The sequence below is a fragment of the Triplophysa rosa genome, linkage group LG19 (genome assembly GCF_024868665.1).
Source record: "Triplophysa rosa linkage group LG19, Trosa_1v2, whole genome shotgun sequence".
Classification (NCBI taxonomy): Eukaryota; Metazoa; Chordata; class Actinopteri; order Cypriniformes; family Nemacheilidae; genus Triplophysa; species Triplophysa rosa.
In genome coordinates, this window is record NC_079908.1 from 6,363,507 (window position 1) to 6,386,093 (window position 22,587).

A 22,587-nucleotide genomic window follows, 5' to 3' on the forward strand; every position below is an offset into this window, starting at 1 on the left:
TTGAGTACATTCGCGTTAATAACGTCCGTCTGTCCGGCCCAAGCGTCCATTCCGGCCCCATACATTAGGGGCCCACCTGGAAAAGTTTCGATACTCCAGATGGCCGGCCCGCCCCTGGTCATGGTCGTTGGCCGTCGGTGGGACGGCCATTCTGGACTTTGACAGAATGTCCTACTGGTCAGTCAGCCCCTTTTCGTGAGCTGTTGATGAGAAATTCAACCCATTCGTAACTATGTTACGAGGTGGCTAATTCGTATGAATCCATACAATGTGAATCGTACAAAACTGTACAATTATATATACAAAAGCAATTCTGAGGCCCCTCAACTAACCCCACACCTAAGGCAACGTCACTAAAACGTCAGAATTAGCTAGCTCGTAAAATAGTTATGAATTCCAAGTGTGATGACATTTTTAGTACTTATAGTCCAACCTGCATTACGAAGGTAGTAGGTGTTTGTTGGAAGGAGTGTATGCATCATTTGTCTCCTTTGCTACATCTTTAATACTTTCTTCATCATTATATAATAAAATGTCCCATTCTTTTGAAGGATATCCACAGGAAGCCTCAAAGAAAACCTGCTTGCAGCTACAGCTCACTAGCAAAAGATTAGTGCCTTTCCTCAAGAAACCTCCTTAGAATATTTTTGAGGACTCTAAAAAGTATTTTGGTTGTATGTGGTAATTTAATTTAGAATAATGCTTCTGAAAATGGTAAGGTATAGTCACAGGTGACAATAATGTTGCAGTAAATGATATTGCTAACAATTTGTCTACTTGATTACTCTCAACAGAAGTGTCTTGAATATTCTACTGATACGTCTGGTGGTGGATGAGCTTGTGCATAAAGAATCCTCTTGGCATGTACCCAGGTCTTTTAATAATGGAGAACATGTAGCAACTGTTTAAACACGATGGTGCATGGTTTGGTTCTTCTATTTCTCTTTTGTATGCTTGTCCAGTGTGTCCATCATCTGGCCCTACTATGCCCATCCTCAAAGGCTTTGCCAGTCAACAGCAGCAGCCGGCAAAAGACCCAGATTGACATGACCAGCTCTTTTCCTGATGTCTTTCAAAAACTTTATGGAGCTGTCAACAGAGCTTTTTGGAAAAGGGTAACACAAGACTTAACTGCAAAAGACTTTTGAAATTTAAGTCTTGTGTTACCCGCAGCAACAAATCCACCTCATTGTTCGCCTATGTAAAAAAGTAGGCTATGTGCCTTTCCTCTATGCTGCTTTTTCAAAAAGGCGGAAAGTAAATAAACGCCTGACAGAAATGTGTTTTACTCATGCACAGTACATGGATGTTAGCATGTTCAAACGTTTTAATGTGGATGATCAACTTTTGGAAAACACTTGGAAAATATAATGTGGAAGAAACTTATTTTCTTAAATGTATCTGTTTGATTGTACTGTAGATGTAGACCCAGTCACTACAGTCACTGACCTTCTAAACTGCAAAAAACATATTTGTTACTAAGCATTCGTTTCATGTCGGGGGTTTTTTGTAGAAATATCTAACAACGCTTAAATCAGGATACATTTACTCGACAAGGAAAGAGACCAAAGATATTGGGTCTCATTCACTAATTCACGCACATTTTGAACCTCTCACGAAAACTTTCAGCCTAATTCACCACACGTGCGTACGCAATTTTTTCTTAATTTCATCCTAATGTTATAGTGAATTTGGAGTTTTCTAAATGAGCAGTCGCGTGCACGAGTTAACCATTTGCATAAAACACACCCAGGCCATCTCCATATTAGGACTCCACCTAACTTTTCCTTTACACTGTCGCCACTTAAAATACTCCAGGCAATCCCATGTGATGCAGTCTACAGACGCACTCGCGCAAGTAATTCCAAGTGCGCAGTCCTCAAAGTCAGTTCAAACACAATAAAACATATATACTTTTAAACAAACACGCAGTTTACAGAGTTCTCGTTAGCCAGCTGTAAAAGCGCTGTTACTCAGAGAAACCTCGCAGCTCGAGCGATAGTCTATCGCAGCTTTTCTTACTCTCTCACTGTATATGATGAAATAATTTAAAAATTAAATATATATATATTTAATTACGCTTAGATGTATATTTATTTATATATTATTTAAAGTATATAACTAATATCCTAAGATGAAACATACATTTTGAGAGAGAGAGAGAGAGAGAGAGAGAGAGAGAGAGAGAGAGAGAGAGAGAGAGGTGATTTTTGCGTACGTGTGCTTTCAACTGTTCCTATCTTTTCTCTTATGTTTAGAATAAATTTTAGAACGAAAGATTTTGTGAATCATGATTTGTTCTTGAAAACGTTCGTACGCAGGTTTCACACACAAATTTGTGCGTACGCATGATTAGTGAATGAGACCCATTGAGTCTTGTTTTATTGGGTCTCATTTTGAATGGTATTTGTACCACGGGCAGAACTGTGAAACGCTAAGGGGTTAATAAAATATAAGAATTAATTAAGTTTATGTTTAAAACAAGCAAGTTTTACCTAAACTCATCATTCAAAATCTTTTTTTAATAAGACTTCTTTTTTTTTGCAGTGTACCCATTTTGTGTTATGCAGAAATATGAAAGTCATATAAGTTTGTAACATCAAAACAGAATTCACATTTGCGGGTGAACTATACCTTTAAATAAATGCACATTATTTAAATACAGTTTAGCATTGTCGACATTGACTTGCTAACCTGGTATGATCACCCTACCAAATAGAAAATGTCTCTTAGATGCTGCAAAATCTGTAAAAAAAACCTAATTTAACGTTTTATCACAGCGCAACATTGCTTGCTTAAATTGTGCAGTAATGCACTACACTCAGCATTATGTGTTGTTTGTGTCTTTCTATACGATTGCATGCTGACTGTATAGGTGTAAATGAAATATGTATTCTCTCTAAGTCACTGGAGGAACTACATTTTTCTTCTCTTGCTCTTTAGAAGAACAATAGTAATAAATCTTGACTGTTTTTGTAGTGCCTGTTGTCCTCATGTGTTTATGCATTACTATATGCATAACACATAATGCTACAATATATTTACACAACTGCTATGACTCTTAACTCACCATCAGCTCATTGATGTATGAAAACTTCGCTAATCATTTTAGACATAATGGATGTCATCTTTAAAGTGTACTACGGTAGAAATCCACAGTGTTGAACATTTGCACATCTGCAGATTATTCTTCAGGTCAGTGACAGAAAGCACATAGTTGCTGGAGTTGGAAGTCTGGTTGCATTGTTATTTATTTGTCACACCTGAAAGGACAGAGAAGATGTCCTTTGCCTCGGTTAAACGAGGTGTTATCCCATGGTCGAAGGGACTAAACAAATGGCCGGAATAGTAATGTGTTTGTTATGCAGTCTATGGAAGTCTTTTCAACCCGCTTGAGATCATTTCTTCACAAAAAATTACACAATATGCTTAGGAACGCATTTCACCTCAAAACCATTCTATAGAGAATTTTGATTTTGGCAGGTTTGGGTCAAGCAGCTTGTTTTTGACGTTAAAGAGCAACAAACAAATGCACGTTTCTGAAGCGTTGTGGATTGGTTGCCTCATTTACTAATTGATCTGTCAATTATTGGTCTGATTGCAGCGCGACGCTTTAGTTGCTTTGAGATCGAAAGGCAATGTTCTCTAGAAACTGATTTGTTACGGACCTCCAAAACTTTGTACTCCCAGTCAATAAGGATCTCAGGCGTGACAAGGAGAGTTCAGGACAGACTAAAATTTAGAAGCTTTACCAACTAAGATTGGGTCTGTTCTCTTAGCCATAGTCATTTAGCTTGATAAATAGGTTCTGTTTTGATTCCCACCTTTTACTGACTTGACATTACTGTCTTGTAAATGTTATCCATGCACCTTTTCTTTGAAATAAGTGACGTATTCATTCCTCCAGTGAATCAGTTTTGTGAATCATTTAAACTTCCAATCAGCATAAATCAATCTGTTTCTATCGCTTCTTGAATCGCTGATATGGAGAATCAGAACGGAGACACAGAGATCATGTTGACCGTGAGGAATCAAGCCTTCCTGTCCTCCTTATTCAGGCCTGCAGATATACGTAAGAAGCGTGGGACTCCAGAACACCTAACCGCAGTGTGATAGATTCAAGAACTAAACAAAGCTGACTGAAGTTTCATGGTTAGGGGTCTTTTTATGGACTCTGGGATGGGAACGCCAAGCTCGGTCGTGATCATGGTTTCCATTATGGCTAACATGGCCCTGCAGACTACTCATTCGTCATGGTGATGCAGAATGAGCCGAGCGTTACCGACATCAGGCTTGAGCAGGTGGTGGCCATAGAACTCTTCTCCCGAGGCTCAGCAAGTCAGTCAAGGCAGTCAGAAAAGGTAAGACAAAGTGCCACGCGGCGATGCGCGTTATGCATACATAACTCTAGACTGAAGAATGAAATTCAGCTAAATCTGGGCGATATTATAAGAACAGTTTACCTAAAACTGTTTTGCACACAGCATTTTGCCATGTTGGTTTTTAATGAAAAAGGAACGTTGTGCCTTTTTGGGTTTGAAATAGCATGAGATGAAATACTGATGACTAAATGTTTGTTTTTGGGTGAACTGGTTTTATAATTAACATTCTGGTCTTAAAGGGACAGTTTACCCAAAAATAAAAAATCACTCATCTTTTACTCTCATGTTAGAGATTGACAGCATTCGTATTCTTTGTGTGTAAAAAACAACACGATCAACATGGAACATTTCCCCTTTAAAATAAGAAACACAGGCATATTATTGCTGAGAAAATAATAACTCGATTGTAGATCAATGACTTTTTGTACATAATTTATATTGTAATAAAATATGTAAAAAAAAGTGTGTTACGCTTAACAGTATGTACCAGATTAGAATTTAATTGTGAAATAAAAGTGATCCAGTGATGGAACAGTAAGGGTTACCAGGTCAAAAACGACCAAACAATGAAACATATCTAGATTTTTATTTATTTTAGCTCATTTCAATCCTTACCTAATATTACAACAGTAAGTCATCCTGATGCCCCTTGGAGGTTTGTTGAAGCCCCCTTAGGGGCCGTTTACATTTTACGTCTACAACGTGCAGAAAACATGAGCTGTGCCGCACCGCTTTCTTCATTTTTCAAAGCGCTCGGGAGCTTGCTTGTGTCTCCATCTTTGTTTAACTTTTCTATGTTGTTTCAGAAAGGTGAAGCTGATTGGTTGATTCTTGTCACGTGACCTGCGGTTCTCTTGCGGCATTCTAAAAAATGACGCTCCCTATTTGAGTGCGCTTGCCGCGTGTAAAAAAACGAACCTGCGCACTTAGTGGGTCCCGGTCCCTGGTTGAGAAGCACTGCTCTATACAGTATTTTGGTTATTAAAGCATTCATTACAAAATATAAAACTAAATAGAATATGGCTTCCGATATATACATATATATATATATATATACAAAGACACTTTTCTACATTACCTCCTCACCTCTAACACATAGAAATAAAGTTCTTTATTATTTTACTTCCCGTAGGTTGACACTGTGAAACTCTAGTAGCTTTTTAGCTTCATCGGAGGCTCAGGAGACTGGCTGATGGGTACACACCAGCGGCTCCTGGCAGGTCACGGTTTGTACATGGATGATACCCAAGCTGTGCTGACTCCAGAAGAGTCTGATTCCTGTGGTGACATGGCCTCCAGGTTAACTCTCCCCTTTGAGTCTTGCAGAGTGCGGGACACTTTGTTTCCTCAGGATTTTATGCACCTGGCAGCAAGTGGCCCAAATAACGTGGCTCTCGTTCACTGCTTTGAGCAATGAAACAGACTCTGGCTGTAATTGAGTAGCTGTCTGATGGAGGGAAGAGCATCTTCTTGAGCTGAATTTAAACGAGGTGCGTCAAACAGAAACTAAAGGGGAAGTACGAGTTTTGAAAGACACAAAACAACCGAGAACTTTGGCAAGATTAAAACTGCGACAGATGTTTTACTTTAGTGACCATATTGTGATCGCTGGGACATTTATTATTTCTTTACCTGCCATTGACGTCATTTACCATTATTTATGACACAATGCTTCCTTGCCATTGATGAATATGAAGTGTTTGCATATTTATTTAACAAAAAATCCACACATGATCCGCCATGAAAGTTTTGCAAATATGATAAAAAATGATTATGATTGAAATATGAATAAAAATACAATTAATAAAAATAACCAATACAAACAATTTATAAACAATTAATTAAAACATTATTAATAGTAAAAAAGCTATTATAATTAATAAAGAAAGTTTATAAATATATTTTATAAAATTATTAATTATATAAATATAATAAATATAAAAACTTTATACCTAGTCTTTTGTAGACATGCAAAATAGCCTATTTGTTTATAAAGCAGAAACAATTGGAAATCATTATTTGGTAAAACATTTGTTTTATCATTTGTTATTGCATACATTCACATTTACTGTGTCATGACAAACACGCCAATGACATTTGACTTCAGCGATGTTGCATGAAGCATTTTGATGATGACACAATTTTCTATGTTGGATAAACTGTCCCTTTAATAAATATATTAATGTCTATAACAACATATAAGAGATTTTAGTAGTTTAAGGCATCAAAATGGCGCCTATTTCTCTCTTTTAATTTCAACCTAATCCTGCAGCACCACATTTGCATGTTCTTATCCCGTGTCAATATTATGAATAGGTTCAGATGTGTAAAATGACCTTTTACCAGCCGCTTATATTCTCTCTCCTCAGGTAGATTTACAGCCAGCCGGCTGCTCTGCGACGTATTGTGATTTAGTCAGCTGTTTTCTCTAACCCTGCTCTTCTTGACCTGCTTATCCAGCATTATTCGGCCCTCATCTCGGCCCAAAATGAGAGTGTCTCGTGTCGACCTGAATCCATCAAGCCGGGGCCCGGGCCTCTTATTGCACGGAAGGAGAATAAGGCATTTCATAAAGAAAACAGGGTGAGGAAAGATAGAGCGCGAGGTAAGGTCCGACACGGTAGGTGCGATGCCACGGATAAGAGAAAAATGACGCAGCGCTGGCAAGAAAGAGAGAGACAGAATTTTCTGATAAGAGCGCAGAGAGCTGAAGGTAATAAATGGAGGTGCGCTGAAAGGTTGGACAGTGAGTGTGGAAATGTAAAAGCGAACGTATGAAGGGGAAAACTTCTTCAAACCGGGGAAATGAAAGCAGAGGGGTAGGAAGTTACAAATGTTTGTTCTCGAGAGGTGGATGGATGCCACGTCAGGTTTAAATTTGCCATGTTGCAAGAAACCACATTGAGCTTTGGATGCGCGAGTGGGAGGAGATTTGCTCTGTTTTGTGAACTGACTGAGTTTGTATGACAGCAATAAGCAGTCACACACCGGGAGTACAAGGGTGCTGTGCCGAGTGTCCAATTCCATAAATCGTTCCTCACTGTTCCATCCTCATTCATGCCGACTGAAGGAACAATGGGGTTTTTATTGTTTGTCCGACTGTGTGCCTAGACGCCGCTGACAGAGACATCTACCCCGCGACCCATGAAGGGCAAATAGAGCCCAAAATGAAACGTACAAACAAGTACACACACCTGCGCCCACAAACAAAGGTTTGAAGGACAGAGGATTGATGACGTTTTGACAGCCTGGCTTGTGTGCTGTAGTCATTACTGACCTGTACGATAAATCTGTAAGTGCACTCACCCTTACAAACACTGCTGATGTGATCCAACACAAATACAAGTAGACATTGCAACTCACTCAAAATCTCACATGAACCCATTGACTTAGATTTGGGAGGACACATATCGACACTGTAAAAAAGCCTTTGAGAGAACAAAATGAAACTTTCTCTCTTATTTGTCATGCCCACACTGCCCTAGACCTTTCATGAATATGCTATATAATTTAAGTAGAGGCACACACTTTTTTGTTGTTGTGACATCTATTGCAGTCAACCTGGTCTCATAGGAAATACGTACCTCTGTACACTCTTTGCAGCGCCACAAAATACGTACCATCAGGTACATATTGCAACCCGTTTATTATTTAGGTTTATTTCGTATGCACAATTTGTGTGGTGTTTACATTAGCCCGTTGTCGTACAAAAACGGCGTTTTTAAATGAAAACGATCCTCCTTTATACTCCCGTTTCCAAATGCGTTTTAGAAAATAATCTGCGTTTCCACTACACTACCGAAAATGCATGTCACATCACCATTCAGACACGCTGGGCATGCGCACATAAATGTAAACAGTTGTATTGGCATAAGTTGGTTGTTGACGACAGTTGGTTATAGTCACAGACCGACCAGTACGAAATGACATCGCTGAGTAAAAGCATACGGCTCTCGATTCTCTCTCGCGTTGCTGTAATGTCACTGTGTCAATCCGTGTATGCAGCGCAGCTGGAAGTTAAACATGCCTGTAGTTTACACGGTCGCTGCGAGGCTGGTCATTGTTGCCTAAAGTGCAGTTTATACTCGAACGTAATCGTTGTCCGTGTCGACAGGCAATGACCACTAGGCGTCAGTGTCCACGCGCGTGTTGCTTGTGTGTAACCAAGACAACAAGAGCCGACGAAGAAGCAGCTCGTTTGAGAAGCATTAGCAGTGATAGCTAGTAAACAGTCACTTTTGTTGCAGATTTGAGATGTTTAATACAGAAGCACAACTATTTTACTTAGATAATTCATTCAGAAATGCGTTTGAGTAAACATGACTCTATCGCAAAGTTTTTTGACCTGAGGGAGGGGTTCAAACAGACCAATCCCAGCGCTTGCGGTCCGCATAGGGCCCACGTTGAGTTGACGCGTTGTTACATTTTTGGAGAGGTGCAAGCTGGATTTATACTAGAGCGTCGGACCTACGCCGTAGCCTACGCAGAGCCGCATACCCTACGCCGTAGCCTGATGTGCACCTCTCCAAAAACGTAACAACGTGTCAACTGGACATGTAACACACACGTGGACACTGACGCCTAGTGGTCATTGCCTGTCGACGCAGACACCGACGTTGAAGTATAAATGAAAACCGACACGTAGGCTATAGAGGCTACAGCGTTGGTCCGACGCTCGAGTATAAACTGCGCTTAACTCCGTGTCTACACCTGACATGACAGGCGCAACGCAACATGACAATCTGCTTGTTCTAAATGGGTTTGTCGCGTTGCACCGGCGCATCCAGTGTGGACAAAATTTGAAATTATAATGGGTTCTAATGCGTTTCTAATGTCTTGTCTGTCGCGTCGCGCCTGTCACATCCGGTGAAGACACAGTGTAGTGGCTCAGATGACAGAGGCTTAACGAATCAGGGAAGTAAACGCAATGATACTGATGACCCAATCAGTAAGCGAATGTGGGCAACCACTCCTGCGTATTCCTCTAAAGTCTCCGTTTTCGTCCGTTTACACAGACACGCGACCACAGCGTTTTCAAACTAAAACGGGGTCTGCAGTGTTTCCAAAAGTCTCTGTTTTCGGGGGTCGAAAACGCAAGATCAGTGTAAACGCCAGGCGTAACCTTAGCACAAGGTATGCATTTTTAAATGAACACGCAGTAGTATAAACGCCGCCTTAGATGTATTTGAGCGCCAGTGGTGATCGGTGCCTCCTCTTCAGGGAAGCAGGAATTCAGCGCTTAACGTGAACTTATTTGCATCACGTCAAAATACGTGCCTGCTGCGGACGCGTCGAAAGGGTTTATGATAAAAGAGACGCTCGCGTGTGCTAGATACTCGCTTAGTCTCATAATCAGAGCCAGTAATGCAAATCCTCCCTAAAAACATAAGAAAACTTAGAGTCAAAAAAGAGATGTTCGGTTGTTTCCACGCTAGCTCACGTTATGAAATGGCATTGGCTGTCCCGCTCTGATTGCATCACGCGCTAACCTTGAGCATACAGTTTAATAAAACACGACTGGGTGCATCCCTGGAGCATGATCGTCAGTGATTAAAACCTGCTGTGCTCACTTAACGATATCATACAGCTTTAGAAGACTCGAAACGCAACCTGTTTGTAATGCTTTTATACTGTTCTTGGTCTGTTTTTGCAATAAATAACCGTGTCTGACTTTATGGTAGGAGTGGGGGTTGGTGCTCTAAAATATCTACTGAAGTACAAATAATAAGTATTTATAAAATCATTTTGGAGGCAAATCGTGACACTGACACGCATTCTGTAGTGGACCAATACAGTTCTTCTCTTTAGCACCCCCAGTGGACTTTTCTGTCTCAAAACTGTAGCAATATGGTATGTATTTTGTGGCGCTGCAAAAAGTGTACAGAGGTACGTATTTTCTATGAGACCAGTGTATGTTAGATAAACGATATCATAAAATTAAAGTAGTATGAAAGAGGTGTTTATCAAAAAAGACAAATTTGCATTTTAACCAACATTTGTCCCACATCAAGCCCATACTTTGTTGTTATTGATTTTTTGTTATTTTGTATATTTTCATGATTATTTAGTTATTGCTGTAATCCACATTTTGGTCACAGGGATGCAAAAATAAAAAAACAACTCATAACAAATAAAAGGAATCGAAAATGCATTCTTAAAATGCTGTGTTGTCCATGTTTGGGTGAAATATAAACATTTTCTTGGTTATTTTTTATTTTTGTAAAAGAGTTCAAATAATATATTTGAATAAAATATAATAGCCTAAATTAAAAATAGTGGTCCAATGTAATGGGGTAGGCCCAAGTTCACCGTGACCATCATAGGACAAGTGGGTTCAAATAAAAAAGTAAAATAAAATATTATTTTATAATATACATAAAACATGAAACAATTCAATATAATCAAACGTTTTACCTCCTGACAGCAATTAGTTGTAAGAGTTTATATGAATATACAGTATAATAAATTATTATGTATATGTTATATCTTGTTTTATGTAAAATGCCCTCCACTACTGTGAATAAATGTAAATCATTGTGTACATCTTTGCAGTGTGACAGATTTACATTATCTGCAAATCACTGATAAAAGAAGCTTATTTAATTAGAGCACTTATTATTCGAATCAAATGGCACCATTAATCCACTTCATGGATTAAGGCATCAAACTTTCCAAAGATAACAAACACGCCATAATATTGAAACTCTCAAATGTGGAAGCACGTATTAGTCACACAGCTTCAAAGCTCAGCACTCAACTGTCTCTTCCTGTTTGCGTGTTCATTCTGTGCTCACAATGATTCTTTAGGGTTTAAACAAAGCCCAGCATTAGAACAAAATCAACGGATCCTATCTCCTCCTTATCAAGGAACTATAGAAAATAATCTGTGATCTTTCTCTTGCCATGCATAAATCTAGATTAAGATAAAAATCATATGACATGTTGAGGAGCTCCAGTGTTTCAGATGCACTGCTCCTTTTTATCAGACTCTGACACAAGGAGACGTGGAGATGCATTGGTTTCTCCAAGAAACAGTGTAAGAGTGGATGTCACAAGACTTTCTGATATCAGCAATCAGAAATGTGTTTTGTTGGTAAAACAAAGCATTGCGAAACTAGCTCTACTATGGACACATTTAAGGCACTATACAAGTAATGTTTTAAGGTTAACTTCCTGTGGGAAAGTTTTGTGTGAAGGGGGCGACAGTAGAAGTAACTCATGTAGCAGAAGTATTGAAGACAACATATGAATATAACGTTTTTTAAAGTATCCGGGGAACTATTTTAGAGGTCATAGCCTTCCAAAACACAAGTTACTCTTAATCTGAAGTATTCAATCTACACTTAGCTACACAAGAAGTAGTCTCTGCGTCATACAGCAACCCCCCCCCCGGACTGCTCACAATCGGACCATTTTAAAAATATAGCACACGAAGCTAGAAGGTACTTTCTGGCAAGCTTTAATCTGAAAATCTTTCATTTTTGGGGTAAACATACAGGGATTTTTTATCGGTAAAACGGGAAGTTGTGATTAAAAGGTACAGAACTGATACAACAAGTGCTTTGGAGTATGAGATAACCACTGGATTTGTTCAAGTTTTCAAGGCACTTTAAGGGCCCTATATTTTAACGAGCGCAAGGCGTGTCTGAATCCACTTTTGCTAGTCTAAGGACGGGAAAACTGGTCGGCGTGCCAGGCGCATGGTCTAAAATTGTGTCCCTTTTTCTTTTAATGAGTCATGGTTGTGTTTTGGGCAAAATGTGCAGTAAACCAATCAGAGTCTCATCTCTCATTCCCTTTAAGAGCCAGTTGCGCTCGCGCTTACACGATGGATTTTGCAAGAGCAATGACTGCACACTTCTCCAGAGAGGAAACGCATCTGCTCGTGCGTGAGGTTAAAGCGTGCAAGCAGACCATCTACAGGACAAGCCGGATTTTTTATCTTTATGTTCACAATAATAATCTTTTACATTCTTCAATCCATTTATTATTCATATTTGGCATGTTTGTGTGTTGCTGTGCGTTCCTCTGTCTGTAATAAGCAGAATGTACGTGCGCTGCACCTGCCTATAAGCGCATATTACAAACGCGCTCTATAGATAACAAAACAAATATCGTGCCGTTGACTTTAGACCAGGTTTGAGTCGATCAATGATTTCAGTTGCCTCAAAATAGCAAAGCGCCAAAAAAGCGCCTGAACACACCTCGTTTTCAGACCAGCACGCCCATGGGAGCAAATACATTTGTTATTTAAACAATGTCGCGCAGGTTGTGAAAATGAAGACTGCATCGAGCTGAAACTAGCAAAAAACACTTGTGTTGCGCCGAGTATGTAATAGAGCCCTAAGACACTAGAGACAACTAAGAAAGTAGAGTAAATATCTAAAAGCAGAATTGTGTATTCCCCTTTGTGAGTTACATGTATGAAAGAATCTGTTATTATTACTTCTGGAAGGTTACTAACTAATTCTAGAACGCACGTTTATTAAAATGATTTCTATACTAAATGCTTTCCCTCCAATCCCTTGCAAAAATTAAACTTCAAGTTCTTTTTATTAAGGATACTTAAGTTAAGTTCAAGTGTATTTTAAGCATACTTTGTGTAGTAAGTATACTAATATCAATGTACTAGTAGTATAGTTTTTTACTTGAAACTAAATTGACCCACATTTTCGGTTATAAAAGTAAACTTTTAAGTGTAGTCAGGCGTAACAGTAATAAACTTTGAGAACACAACTAGTGTAGTTTACATCTACGTTTTTTGTTTGTACTGCAACTATACTACAAGTGAACTTATAGGTATTCTGATAGTTTACTAGTTTAATACTCGTGGTTACACTTTATTTCAAGGTACACAAATTCATGATTAACTATTTGCTAATTAACATGCATATTGGTTCTATAATGGTACGTATAAAGCACATGAATGCCTGATTCTGCATGGCCTCATTCTACATCACTTAAACCTACCTAAACCTAAAACCTTTGTGCCCTATGCACATTGCTAGATCGATCTATAGACAAAATGTTAAATGCTCTCACATATGTAAGTCACTTTGGATAAAAGAGTCTGCTAGATGCATGAATACTGTATGTTTCAGCATGAAAAAACAACAGCAGTTGAACAATTGACCAACATCAAGGACTGGAATCACCCATTTAACACAGTTGAGTTTAACACCTGCATCTGTACACTTGATACTGTGAGCAGCAAAATCTGATTTCTAGCTCTTCAGATGTGCTAAAGAATATATTTTGTCACATTTGTAAAGAAGTGAAGAGATTAAAGTGTTTCTTAATCTAAGAAGGTAGAGCTTCATGTTTTGTATCATTTTTAAATGGCTTCAAGAGGTAAAAAGTTTTGAACTGTTGAAGGTTAATAGTCTGTAGAATGAAACTACGCTCTTGGATGTCTCACCATTTAAGGATATGAAGCTGTCTGTGTTTAAGTGTAAGACACTTAAGCACAGGCCTTCACTAACAAATATGCTTGCCAAGTGACACTATAAAAGACATTGTGCAGACCGCAGTGTGAAAAACCATTAGGCAACCTGCACTTTTGGAAATCATGCCGATGACGCAAACTGCTGTATGAGACTTAGAAGAACGCCACTTATCAGGCTGTGGAAACGGAATTATCAAAAGTACTCTGATAAAAAGAGACAACATTCGAGTTCCCAATAATAACCGAATGGAACAATGATAAAGCTCTCTGATTTCCAAACTTTGAACCTTAACGCAGGGAAACCTGAAAGACTATCTTGTTCCGATCTGTTCTGGATGTTTCTGACCATTGCTTGTTTATGTCTGGAGGAAATAGCCGTGTCAGAGGTTGAAATGTTGATGGTGCTATTGTTTTTAAAGTGAAAAGAGGAAACGATTCTCAAGTTCTCTTCTGTTTTTATGACTTGTACCCAGCTTTTATTATTTTGCAATGAAACAGTAATCTACGTCAGTGCACTAATAACATTTTTGGTCACCAGCCTGCAAGAACTGTCATGACTAGTTTGTCTGACTGACCCCTAGAGCGGCTAATGCAAGATGAAACACTGTTTACTCCAGTTCGCTCATTGTTTACCTTCGCGGGAAGTTGTTGTCATGGTCAAACAATCTCATAAAGTGGTGGGTGCACACCCAAGTTTGCATAATCCTCCACATTCATCAAAACAGCTTTACAAATCGATGTTTCTATGCGACCTATAGAAATGCATCTCGTCAAGTGGAAACATTCCTCTGCGCATATACAGAAAAATATTTACCGTTGTTAAGACATCGCGAGGAGCATTTGCACGTCATCAATGGCATAGAAAGGAGCTGGAAAGTATTGATTTAATAACTCGCAGGCCTGTTGTGACAGTAGCTTTGGCTGTGCCAGGCACTGAGAGATGACAATTTTATGCATCATCAAAGGTAATGAAGGATCTGGATCCTTCCTTCGGGGAAAAGACGTTTGATTAGGCCATAATGCCAGATTATCCTTTTGAACTGAGAGAAAATGAGCGAAACTTGAAGAGTGAATCTTTTTGAGAGAAAGGAAATGAGGGCATTAGGGAGAAAAGTCATAAACAGTGCTCCGAAAGTCATTTGGCGTACATTTTTGCCGCTCAAGAGGTCAATCCTCCAAGCAGACATTTAGCATGTAAACTATCATCAATGATTTGTGGTCGTGCACAGCAGGGGAGCATTTCCAGTTGTTTCATAAGCAAACGTATTAGCGTATTGAAAGCATCGCATTAGCCGAGTTGAAAACTGAACCCCTGCGTTAGTCTGTTTTTCAAACAAAAATGCAAAAAAAACATAAATGTCTTGTCAGGGAGTTCAATGTGACCGAATGAAAGTTCAGAAACAGGAAATGTCCTTCTCAAAGACCCCTAATGGCCCACCCTCTCAGATTTTTAAGCCGAGAGGTTTTTAATTTCACGTTTAGTTTGTAACTTGTAAATGTTAATTGCCTATAAATCTAACTTTTTTTGCTTGTATAAAATGGCTTTGGCAAAATGAGTTGAGAACATTTAGGTGAAAAGAGCAGTTGTACAGACTCCCATTGACCGGAGCAGCACAAATTACAACAAAATATCCGCATGTCACCTCTATCACATGGGATAATGGAGGGAGACTGAGCAGTAAATCTGAGATGCAGCTGTTTAATGAGCCCTGGCATTGAGAACCCTGATTATATACGGTTATGAGAGTGTGTGAACGCCCACCTCATGCCCACCTAACCCCTGAGCCCCGTTTATGGAGAGGTCCATGTGTAAATCTGTTACTCTAATCAGCTATTTGCATTTTTTATGGAAAATTGCTGACAGATGTAATCAATCGTTCAGCTTTTGGTTTAATAGAGACCAGTTGTAAGTAGCCGGAATGCTAATTCTGCTATTCCAGATCTCAGGGTGGTTTCAGACCTAAAGGTTGATTTAAAGGGATAGTTCACTCAAAAAGGAAAATTCTGTCATCATTTATTCTCCCTCAGATTGTTGCAAACCTATATAATTTTTTTGTTCTGCTAAAAACAAAGGAAGATATTTGGAAGAATGCTTGTAACCAAACAGATCTCACCCCCCATTTACTGCCATAGTAGGGAAAATAAATACTATGGGAGTCAATGGGGGATGAGATCTGTTTGGTTGCTGACATTATTCCAAAGAATAATGTCAGTAACCAAACAGATCTCATCCCACATTTAGCAAAACAAATGTGTACAGGTTTGGAACAATCTGAGGGTGAGTAAATGATGACAGAATTTTAGTTTTTGGGTGAACTATCCCTTTAAACTCTTAAGATACAAATCTTTAGTTGGCATCAGTAGCTCTTCTATGTTCCTTGACTTTTAGTTTCTAGATGTGTAAAGGCTTTTATTGTTTGCTTTATTCTTTATTAATAATTTGGTTGAAGTTGCTAACAAAGGAGAGAATCGTATTTTTGAACGTCTGGATAGCAGGTAAACCTACGAAACCTTTGAAACCAAGTACTACAAAGGGTCTGAAAAACAGGTCAGTAGAATTTATTGTATTTCTGATGGTCTGCAGGCATTCCAGCAAACCCACTTGTGAAAAACATTAACAGACACAAGAGACCACTGGTTTGAAAATCATATACAAAACCAAATCCAGGCCTAGCTGTAGGCTGCTTTCTGGCATTTAATTCTTGGACAGATCAAATTTGTCTGCTCAGTTGCACAAGTAATAAAAGCATAAAGACTCCAGTTACTTAAAAATGCGATTTTATTGTACTGCACATAAAGCTGCAAACCGTAACATTTTTTGGTTTAATATAAAAAATCAGTTATTGAGCAGATACATAAAAAATAAGTGCTCAAAAGAGTGTACTTTACCCTGATTCGCAACAGTAAGATTAAAATAAATCTTTACCTTTCATTTGAAATGTAAGTGACCTGCAATTTTATTTTTCAAACAGAGATGGCGCTGCAGAGATAAATGTTTTTGAAACCACTTTTGAAACATAAATGAGGTTTAAAGGACTCATCGGATAAAAATCAGACATTTCCATGTTTAACTACTATAATCTGGTCCCCAGTGCATCTGCCAACTCAGAAAAGGTGAAAAAGAAGAACCCAGTAACTTTCTTTTGGTGAGCTTTTCTCTGCAAGTATGTGAGAAATCGAGCCAATCAGATTTCTCTCCCCTTGTGACATAGGAAGGGGTTCTCATTAGGTTATTACCCCCATTAATATGCATGTGTATACCCACGGCATGGCCATGGCATGCACTACACCAGTGTTTCCTAACCCTGGTCCTCAGGGCACACCTCCCAGAATGTTTGAAAAGTCTCCCTTGGTGTAACAGAGAAAGTTAATATTAGGCACAGAACATTTTATAAATTGTGTAAAAATAAATGTTTAAATGAGATGCAAATTATATGACCGAATTTCCCATGTGCAATTGTTTCAAACAGTTCCTTATTGCAAATTTCTCCAATATTCTATTATGTTCATGTCTATAGACCACTTCCCAAGATGTAAACACTGACCTAGAAGCACTTATGGTTTCATTTTGTTTTTATTATATTAATACTGTTTATTTTACATATAGTAAAAATATCTGGTTAACATTTTAATTCAGTTATAAATGTTCTGTTGTATTTTGTTCAAATGTTTGTGTACTGTGAAAAAAATGAAACCGGAAGTTCTTCTGGACCGTTGTTTACATCATCCAAAGCAGTGGCGATCCGTGACTCCTCTTCCGCGGAAGCAGTAATGCGAAGCTCGACAAAACATGTATTTAGCCCGTCATGTGTGTGGCGCGTCATGTCAAAATACGTGCCTGCTGCAGATGCGTCGAAAGGGTTTTTAATAAAAGAGACGCTCGCGTGTGCTAGATACTCGCTTAGTCTCATGTGCAATCAGAGTTAAGTGTTAACGCAGTGTCGTCTGAACGCGAGAATCTCTTTTATCATAAACCCTTTCGACACCTTGCAGCAGGCACGTATTTTGACATGATGCGTGATGCACATACAGTAGGTTCACGTGAAGCGCTGAACACGTAGTTTGAATTCCTGCTTCCCCTGAAGAGGAGGCACCGATCGCCACTGATCCATAGTGGTCTATCGTAAAGAAAACTTTTGCTTTGCTGTTGTTGTTCTCTATAGAAAAATGTGGAATCTGACCCCATTTCCTCCCATTTTTTGTCCAGCTGTGTATGTTTCTTTTCTGCTTCGTTTTTCCGTCCTTCCCTTTCCTTTTTTTGAGATTGCAACATCTGGAGAGGCTTTTCTCACAGTAATCTCTGGAGCGAACGGGCCTGTTCTGCATCATAATGGAACTCAGAACACAGTTCCTCTCCTGCCCGCTGTTGATACATACATACAAACACTCCACTGACAGGCACACCAGGAACACGTGGCTCTGGTTCCTGCGATGAGATAATGCCTCTTGGCAAAGGTGAAATATAATCTGACTGTAGTGAACGCAGGACAATCTGTTCTGTGTAAACCGAAGGTAAAAACGAGTGATGTAATTCAATAGAAAAGAAGGAAAAGTGATTAAGATCTGTGAAAGTGATCATTCTGCCATCGTTGACGTAAAGCAGATATTGCAATACCTCACACATCAGCTCTGCAGCTCCAATCTCTCTTTTGGCCAGATGTTTACTCCAGATGTGGCAAGACCATCGTTTCGCTAGCATTGCGTCGTCATTCACTTGGCCGCTAGGTGCTGCGGCGATTGCGAGTCCTTGGCGTCGTGCCGTGTTTAATTGGGGGGAGTTAGTGTTTGGCAACAATCTGTTTTAATTGGCTACGAGAAAGCTTAACGTCGCATTTATTGCCTGCATCTGGTGGACGCGGATCCTCGGACCTCGTGACAAGCGCCCGACCATATTTGGACTGAGTTATGACAAGCTGGGTCAGGGAGTAAATATTAAGACAGGGTTGTGATGTATGAGACAAAAATCCCCACCCTGCACGAGCACGGAAAAGAACAGAAGAGAGCAACGAGAGAGAGAGAGATACTGTAAGAAGAGAAGGTGAGAGAGACAGGAAGGCTATTAAAGAAGATTTGGTCTTCTGAGAAGGTCTCATTTCAACCAAAGGCCATTTCCTGCAGGCTCTTTGATGCCTAGGAGGTCACCCGTGATGTGGATATCCGAGTAAATTAACTGGCTCCTGTTAGTTGGCCCCTGTTAACATAGACCCTCTTAACATTTTTGGTTAAGCTTATATAGAGCCAAATTATCACTTCAAAACGTACAAAATGAGAAACTAAACGGATGAAACCAAAAACCGGAAAGATGCTGCATCCAAGCCAAAATATGTCAGCATGAAATCCAAGACCGGTCAGCAAAGTATCAACCAAATCAAATTATAAGCAATTATTCAACAGCAGGTAGACTGTACTTATCTAATAGAAGAAATGTGAAGAGAGCCGTTGTGTTTTCTGATTTATCAATTGCAAGCTCTTAATCATCAGTGGTTGTGCGTCTTGCCCAAACGATAGCAAATCTCTTCTTCTGAGGTGACGGGAAGTTCTTCTTAACCTCTGTAAGCTCAGAAACTACCACATACTCCACTCGGAGTTAATAGAAACATCGTGGCTGCCACTTTGATGCCTAAATGTAATTTTACGCTTACATATCACCTCAAAGCACGTAACATATTTGAAAGCTCAATTATTACTGAAAGCACTTCAACACTTCGGTGTTGGCACTGTTTAGAGAGTAAAAAAGTAAATGCATGACAAAGATGATTTGTGCAAAGTATTTCGGCAGACTGTACCTGTAGGCACCGTTTATATAACAGCCTCTAAAAATTCTTAAAATATGCATCTGGCTGCAGTTAAAATAGAAACCGTGAAACCCTAAGTGCAAACCTGGCACGATTCTCCTCAAACTTTTGGCTTGTCATATCTCACCGCGGTTTCGTTATGCAACGCTTACCGACAATTATTTATGAATTATCATAAAACAAGAACATCAAAGAATGGACCAAGCCACACGCTCGTACGACAGACACACGGAACATGATCCTTACCTGACAGGCGTTTCTCACGTGCGCTCTTCCAGAATATATCCCAAGCTTTGTTAGTGGAATCCTTCACATGCTCGCTAAAAGACCTCCTGAGTGGAGCTTTCACTGTATGTGCCATGTCCACGTGCCTTCAAACCCGTCAGCTCCGTTCATTCCATGTGTGCCGAGCGCGGCGAACCCTCCGAGTCCATCAGAGAAGCCCAGAGAGACGCTGCTTTCCTACTAGTTTGACACTTGATGCTGAAAGTCTGCATTGGGTTTGAAGACACCCTCTAATGTGCTTGAGATTGTGTAAGCGAGAGGGAAAGTAGGGTAGGGTGAGAAGGATGGGGGGAGAAAACGTTTTTCCTCCCGAGCCAGGGGTCAGAGGAGCCTGAAAAGGAAATAGCATCTACTTTGGGTTAAGCGTCACTACCCCTCCTCAGCCCCCTTGCCTTCATTTCTGCATCTGGACAGCCACCAGTTATGCACGCTCATTCCTATGCAGGACACTAAGATAAATATTGAGTTTGGATGTCTTTTTTGCTAAAGGGTGGGGAAATAGTAAAGGACTGTCCCTCTTTTTGCTTCATTTTTTCTTTTTGTACAGTCCCTCCAGCTTGCCCGGACTTCCCATTTCAAAGAAGAACTTCTCTGTTTGCTGTAATTTCACACTATCAGCCCTTTCCTGTTAAAAAACAGCTTAAACCAGCCTAAGCTAAGGTTTGTCAGCCGAAGCTGGCCCCCCAGCCTGGCCAAGCTGACATTTAACTGGTTTAGCTGGTCGACCAGATGGGAGTCCCCTAAACCAACATGATCTCACGGGAGTTCGTAACTATTTTACGAGGTGGCAAATTCGTATGAATTCAAACGATGTGAATCGTACAAAAATATACGATTATTAGAAAAACGCAATACTGAGGCGCCTCCCCTAACCTGTCCCCCGTGGCACGAAAGCAAATCGTACGAACTCACAATTTAGCCACCTCATAAAATAGTTACGAATTTCTGTGAGATTTTGTTGCCCAAACCCTCATTTAACCAGCAGACCAACCTAGGTTTAGAGACAAAAAGAGGTTTGTTTCATCAGGGGTTTTCAAGCTGTCACTTTTCTGACTCCAAACAACCAATTTGACTGGAAACAAACAAAACTCTCTGTTCAGTCCTGATTGCATATTGGCTTGTCAGAACGTCGTTGTTAACTTGTACTTATTGCATAATTTAAGTTCTCTCTCGGCTTACAAAGGATGACATTGATAATTACACTCAACAAGGGTTGAAAGGCTCCCTGCGAATGTTTTGTCATTGCACATTTGCCGTGTTGATCGGTGGATTTATTTGTGCTATGTTCACTTAGTATCACTTCATGTTGCCAGAGCAAACATCACAGATGCAAAGAGCGGGACGACCCGGGAATTTTGTCGAATTTTTGGCAGCTGGGATCATGACCATGCAAGTAGCACAGATGCTGTGATGACATATGTCAAGCATAATTCAATGCTATGGTAACACACCACATACCCAGCATGACCCTTGAAATCAAGATAATTCCTTTTTTTGCTTTTGTTTTCTACACTTCTGCGTCTTTAAACTTTTAACTCATTGCAGTGAAAATTATCAGTGAGTGAATACTATTATTGAAGCTTTGTATGAATTACAAATGTTCACACAGCGGTTATGCTTGTTAAACAGACGACTCGGCCTTGAAATCTAATTTGCAATCTTTAGCATCTTACGAAACCGTGTTCCTCATGACTAAACATGAATGTTTTGGGAAGAAATGGAAGTTTGTGATTCTGAGACCATTGGCTGGGGAGAACCCTCAGGTTTCACAAAATGTTTAAAGCATATTAAATTGTTGTCGGCTGGCTTCCTGACAGAGCATGTTGGATATTTCCACATAGGCATTAAAATCTGTTAATATCCAGGAAGTGCTTTACATTTGTGCGCTGTGTGATTAATGTGCAAAACTCCTCTCTGTGAATATTTAGGATTATTATGGTCCTGTGGAATTCCCTTCACGCCTGTAAATTACTGTGTTATGGGCATCTGGTTCATATTAAGGATTTTACAGTCTTCTTGCCCACTATGAATCCGAATGGCAAGAAACCTCAAAAACATACCACTGTTGTAGATTTTCTTTATGCATGACATCTCAGGTAAAATCATATTACTGTAATGTGGGTTGTATGTTTGTTTTTTTCAAAGCACAGGTGTTTTATCTGTTTACATTGTGCTCTCACGTGTTTTGTGTTCAGTTGTCCAATGCTGTATTAGCACATTATTCACTAAAGAAATTATGCAAATCATAATTTAATTAAAAAAAATCAAACTTAATGACATGAATGCAATTATAATGATCTTTTTCCATGGAAGTTGCCGTTAAAGGTATAAACCTGTATACCTGTAACTGACTATCTTTCTTCTGCAGAACACAAAAGAAGATATTTTTTAAGTATATTGTTAACCGAATTTCACTTCTATTCACTTCGGTTTTGTGTCTAAACAATAGAAGTCAATGGGAAGTCAATACTGCCATTGTTCGGTTAACAACATTCTTTAAAATATCTTCTTTTGTGTTCTGCGGAAGAATAAAGTCATACAGGTTTGAAATGACAATACGGTCAGTAAATGATGACAGAATTTACATTTATTTTCATTTCTATTATTTTGAAGCTGCAATCTGTAAAATTTGCCTCTCTAACGCCATCTCTGTTCAAAACATACAATTGCAGGTTGTAAA

At 39.3% G+C, this 22,587-nt stretch overlaps 1 protein-coding gene across 1 annotated transcript in view; it reads right to left on the reverse strand.

Moving 5' to 3' along the window:
- Positions 1–20,333, reverse strand: part of si:dkeyp-23e4.3 (rho GTPase-activating protein 7) — a 50,856-nt gene extending 30,523 nt beyond the window's left edge. Inside the window, exon 1 of the mRNA XM_057360174.1 lies at positions 19,869–20,333. Within this exon, the coding sequence (XP_057216157.1) occupies positions 19,869–19,983 (115 nt within the window). The 5' untranslated portion in view covers positions 19,984–20,333. The remainder of the gene's footprint in view (positions 1–19,868) is intronic.
- Between the last annotated feature and the right edge of the window lie 2,254 nt (positions 20,334–22,587).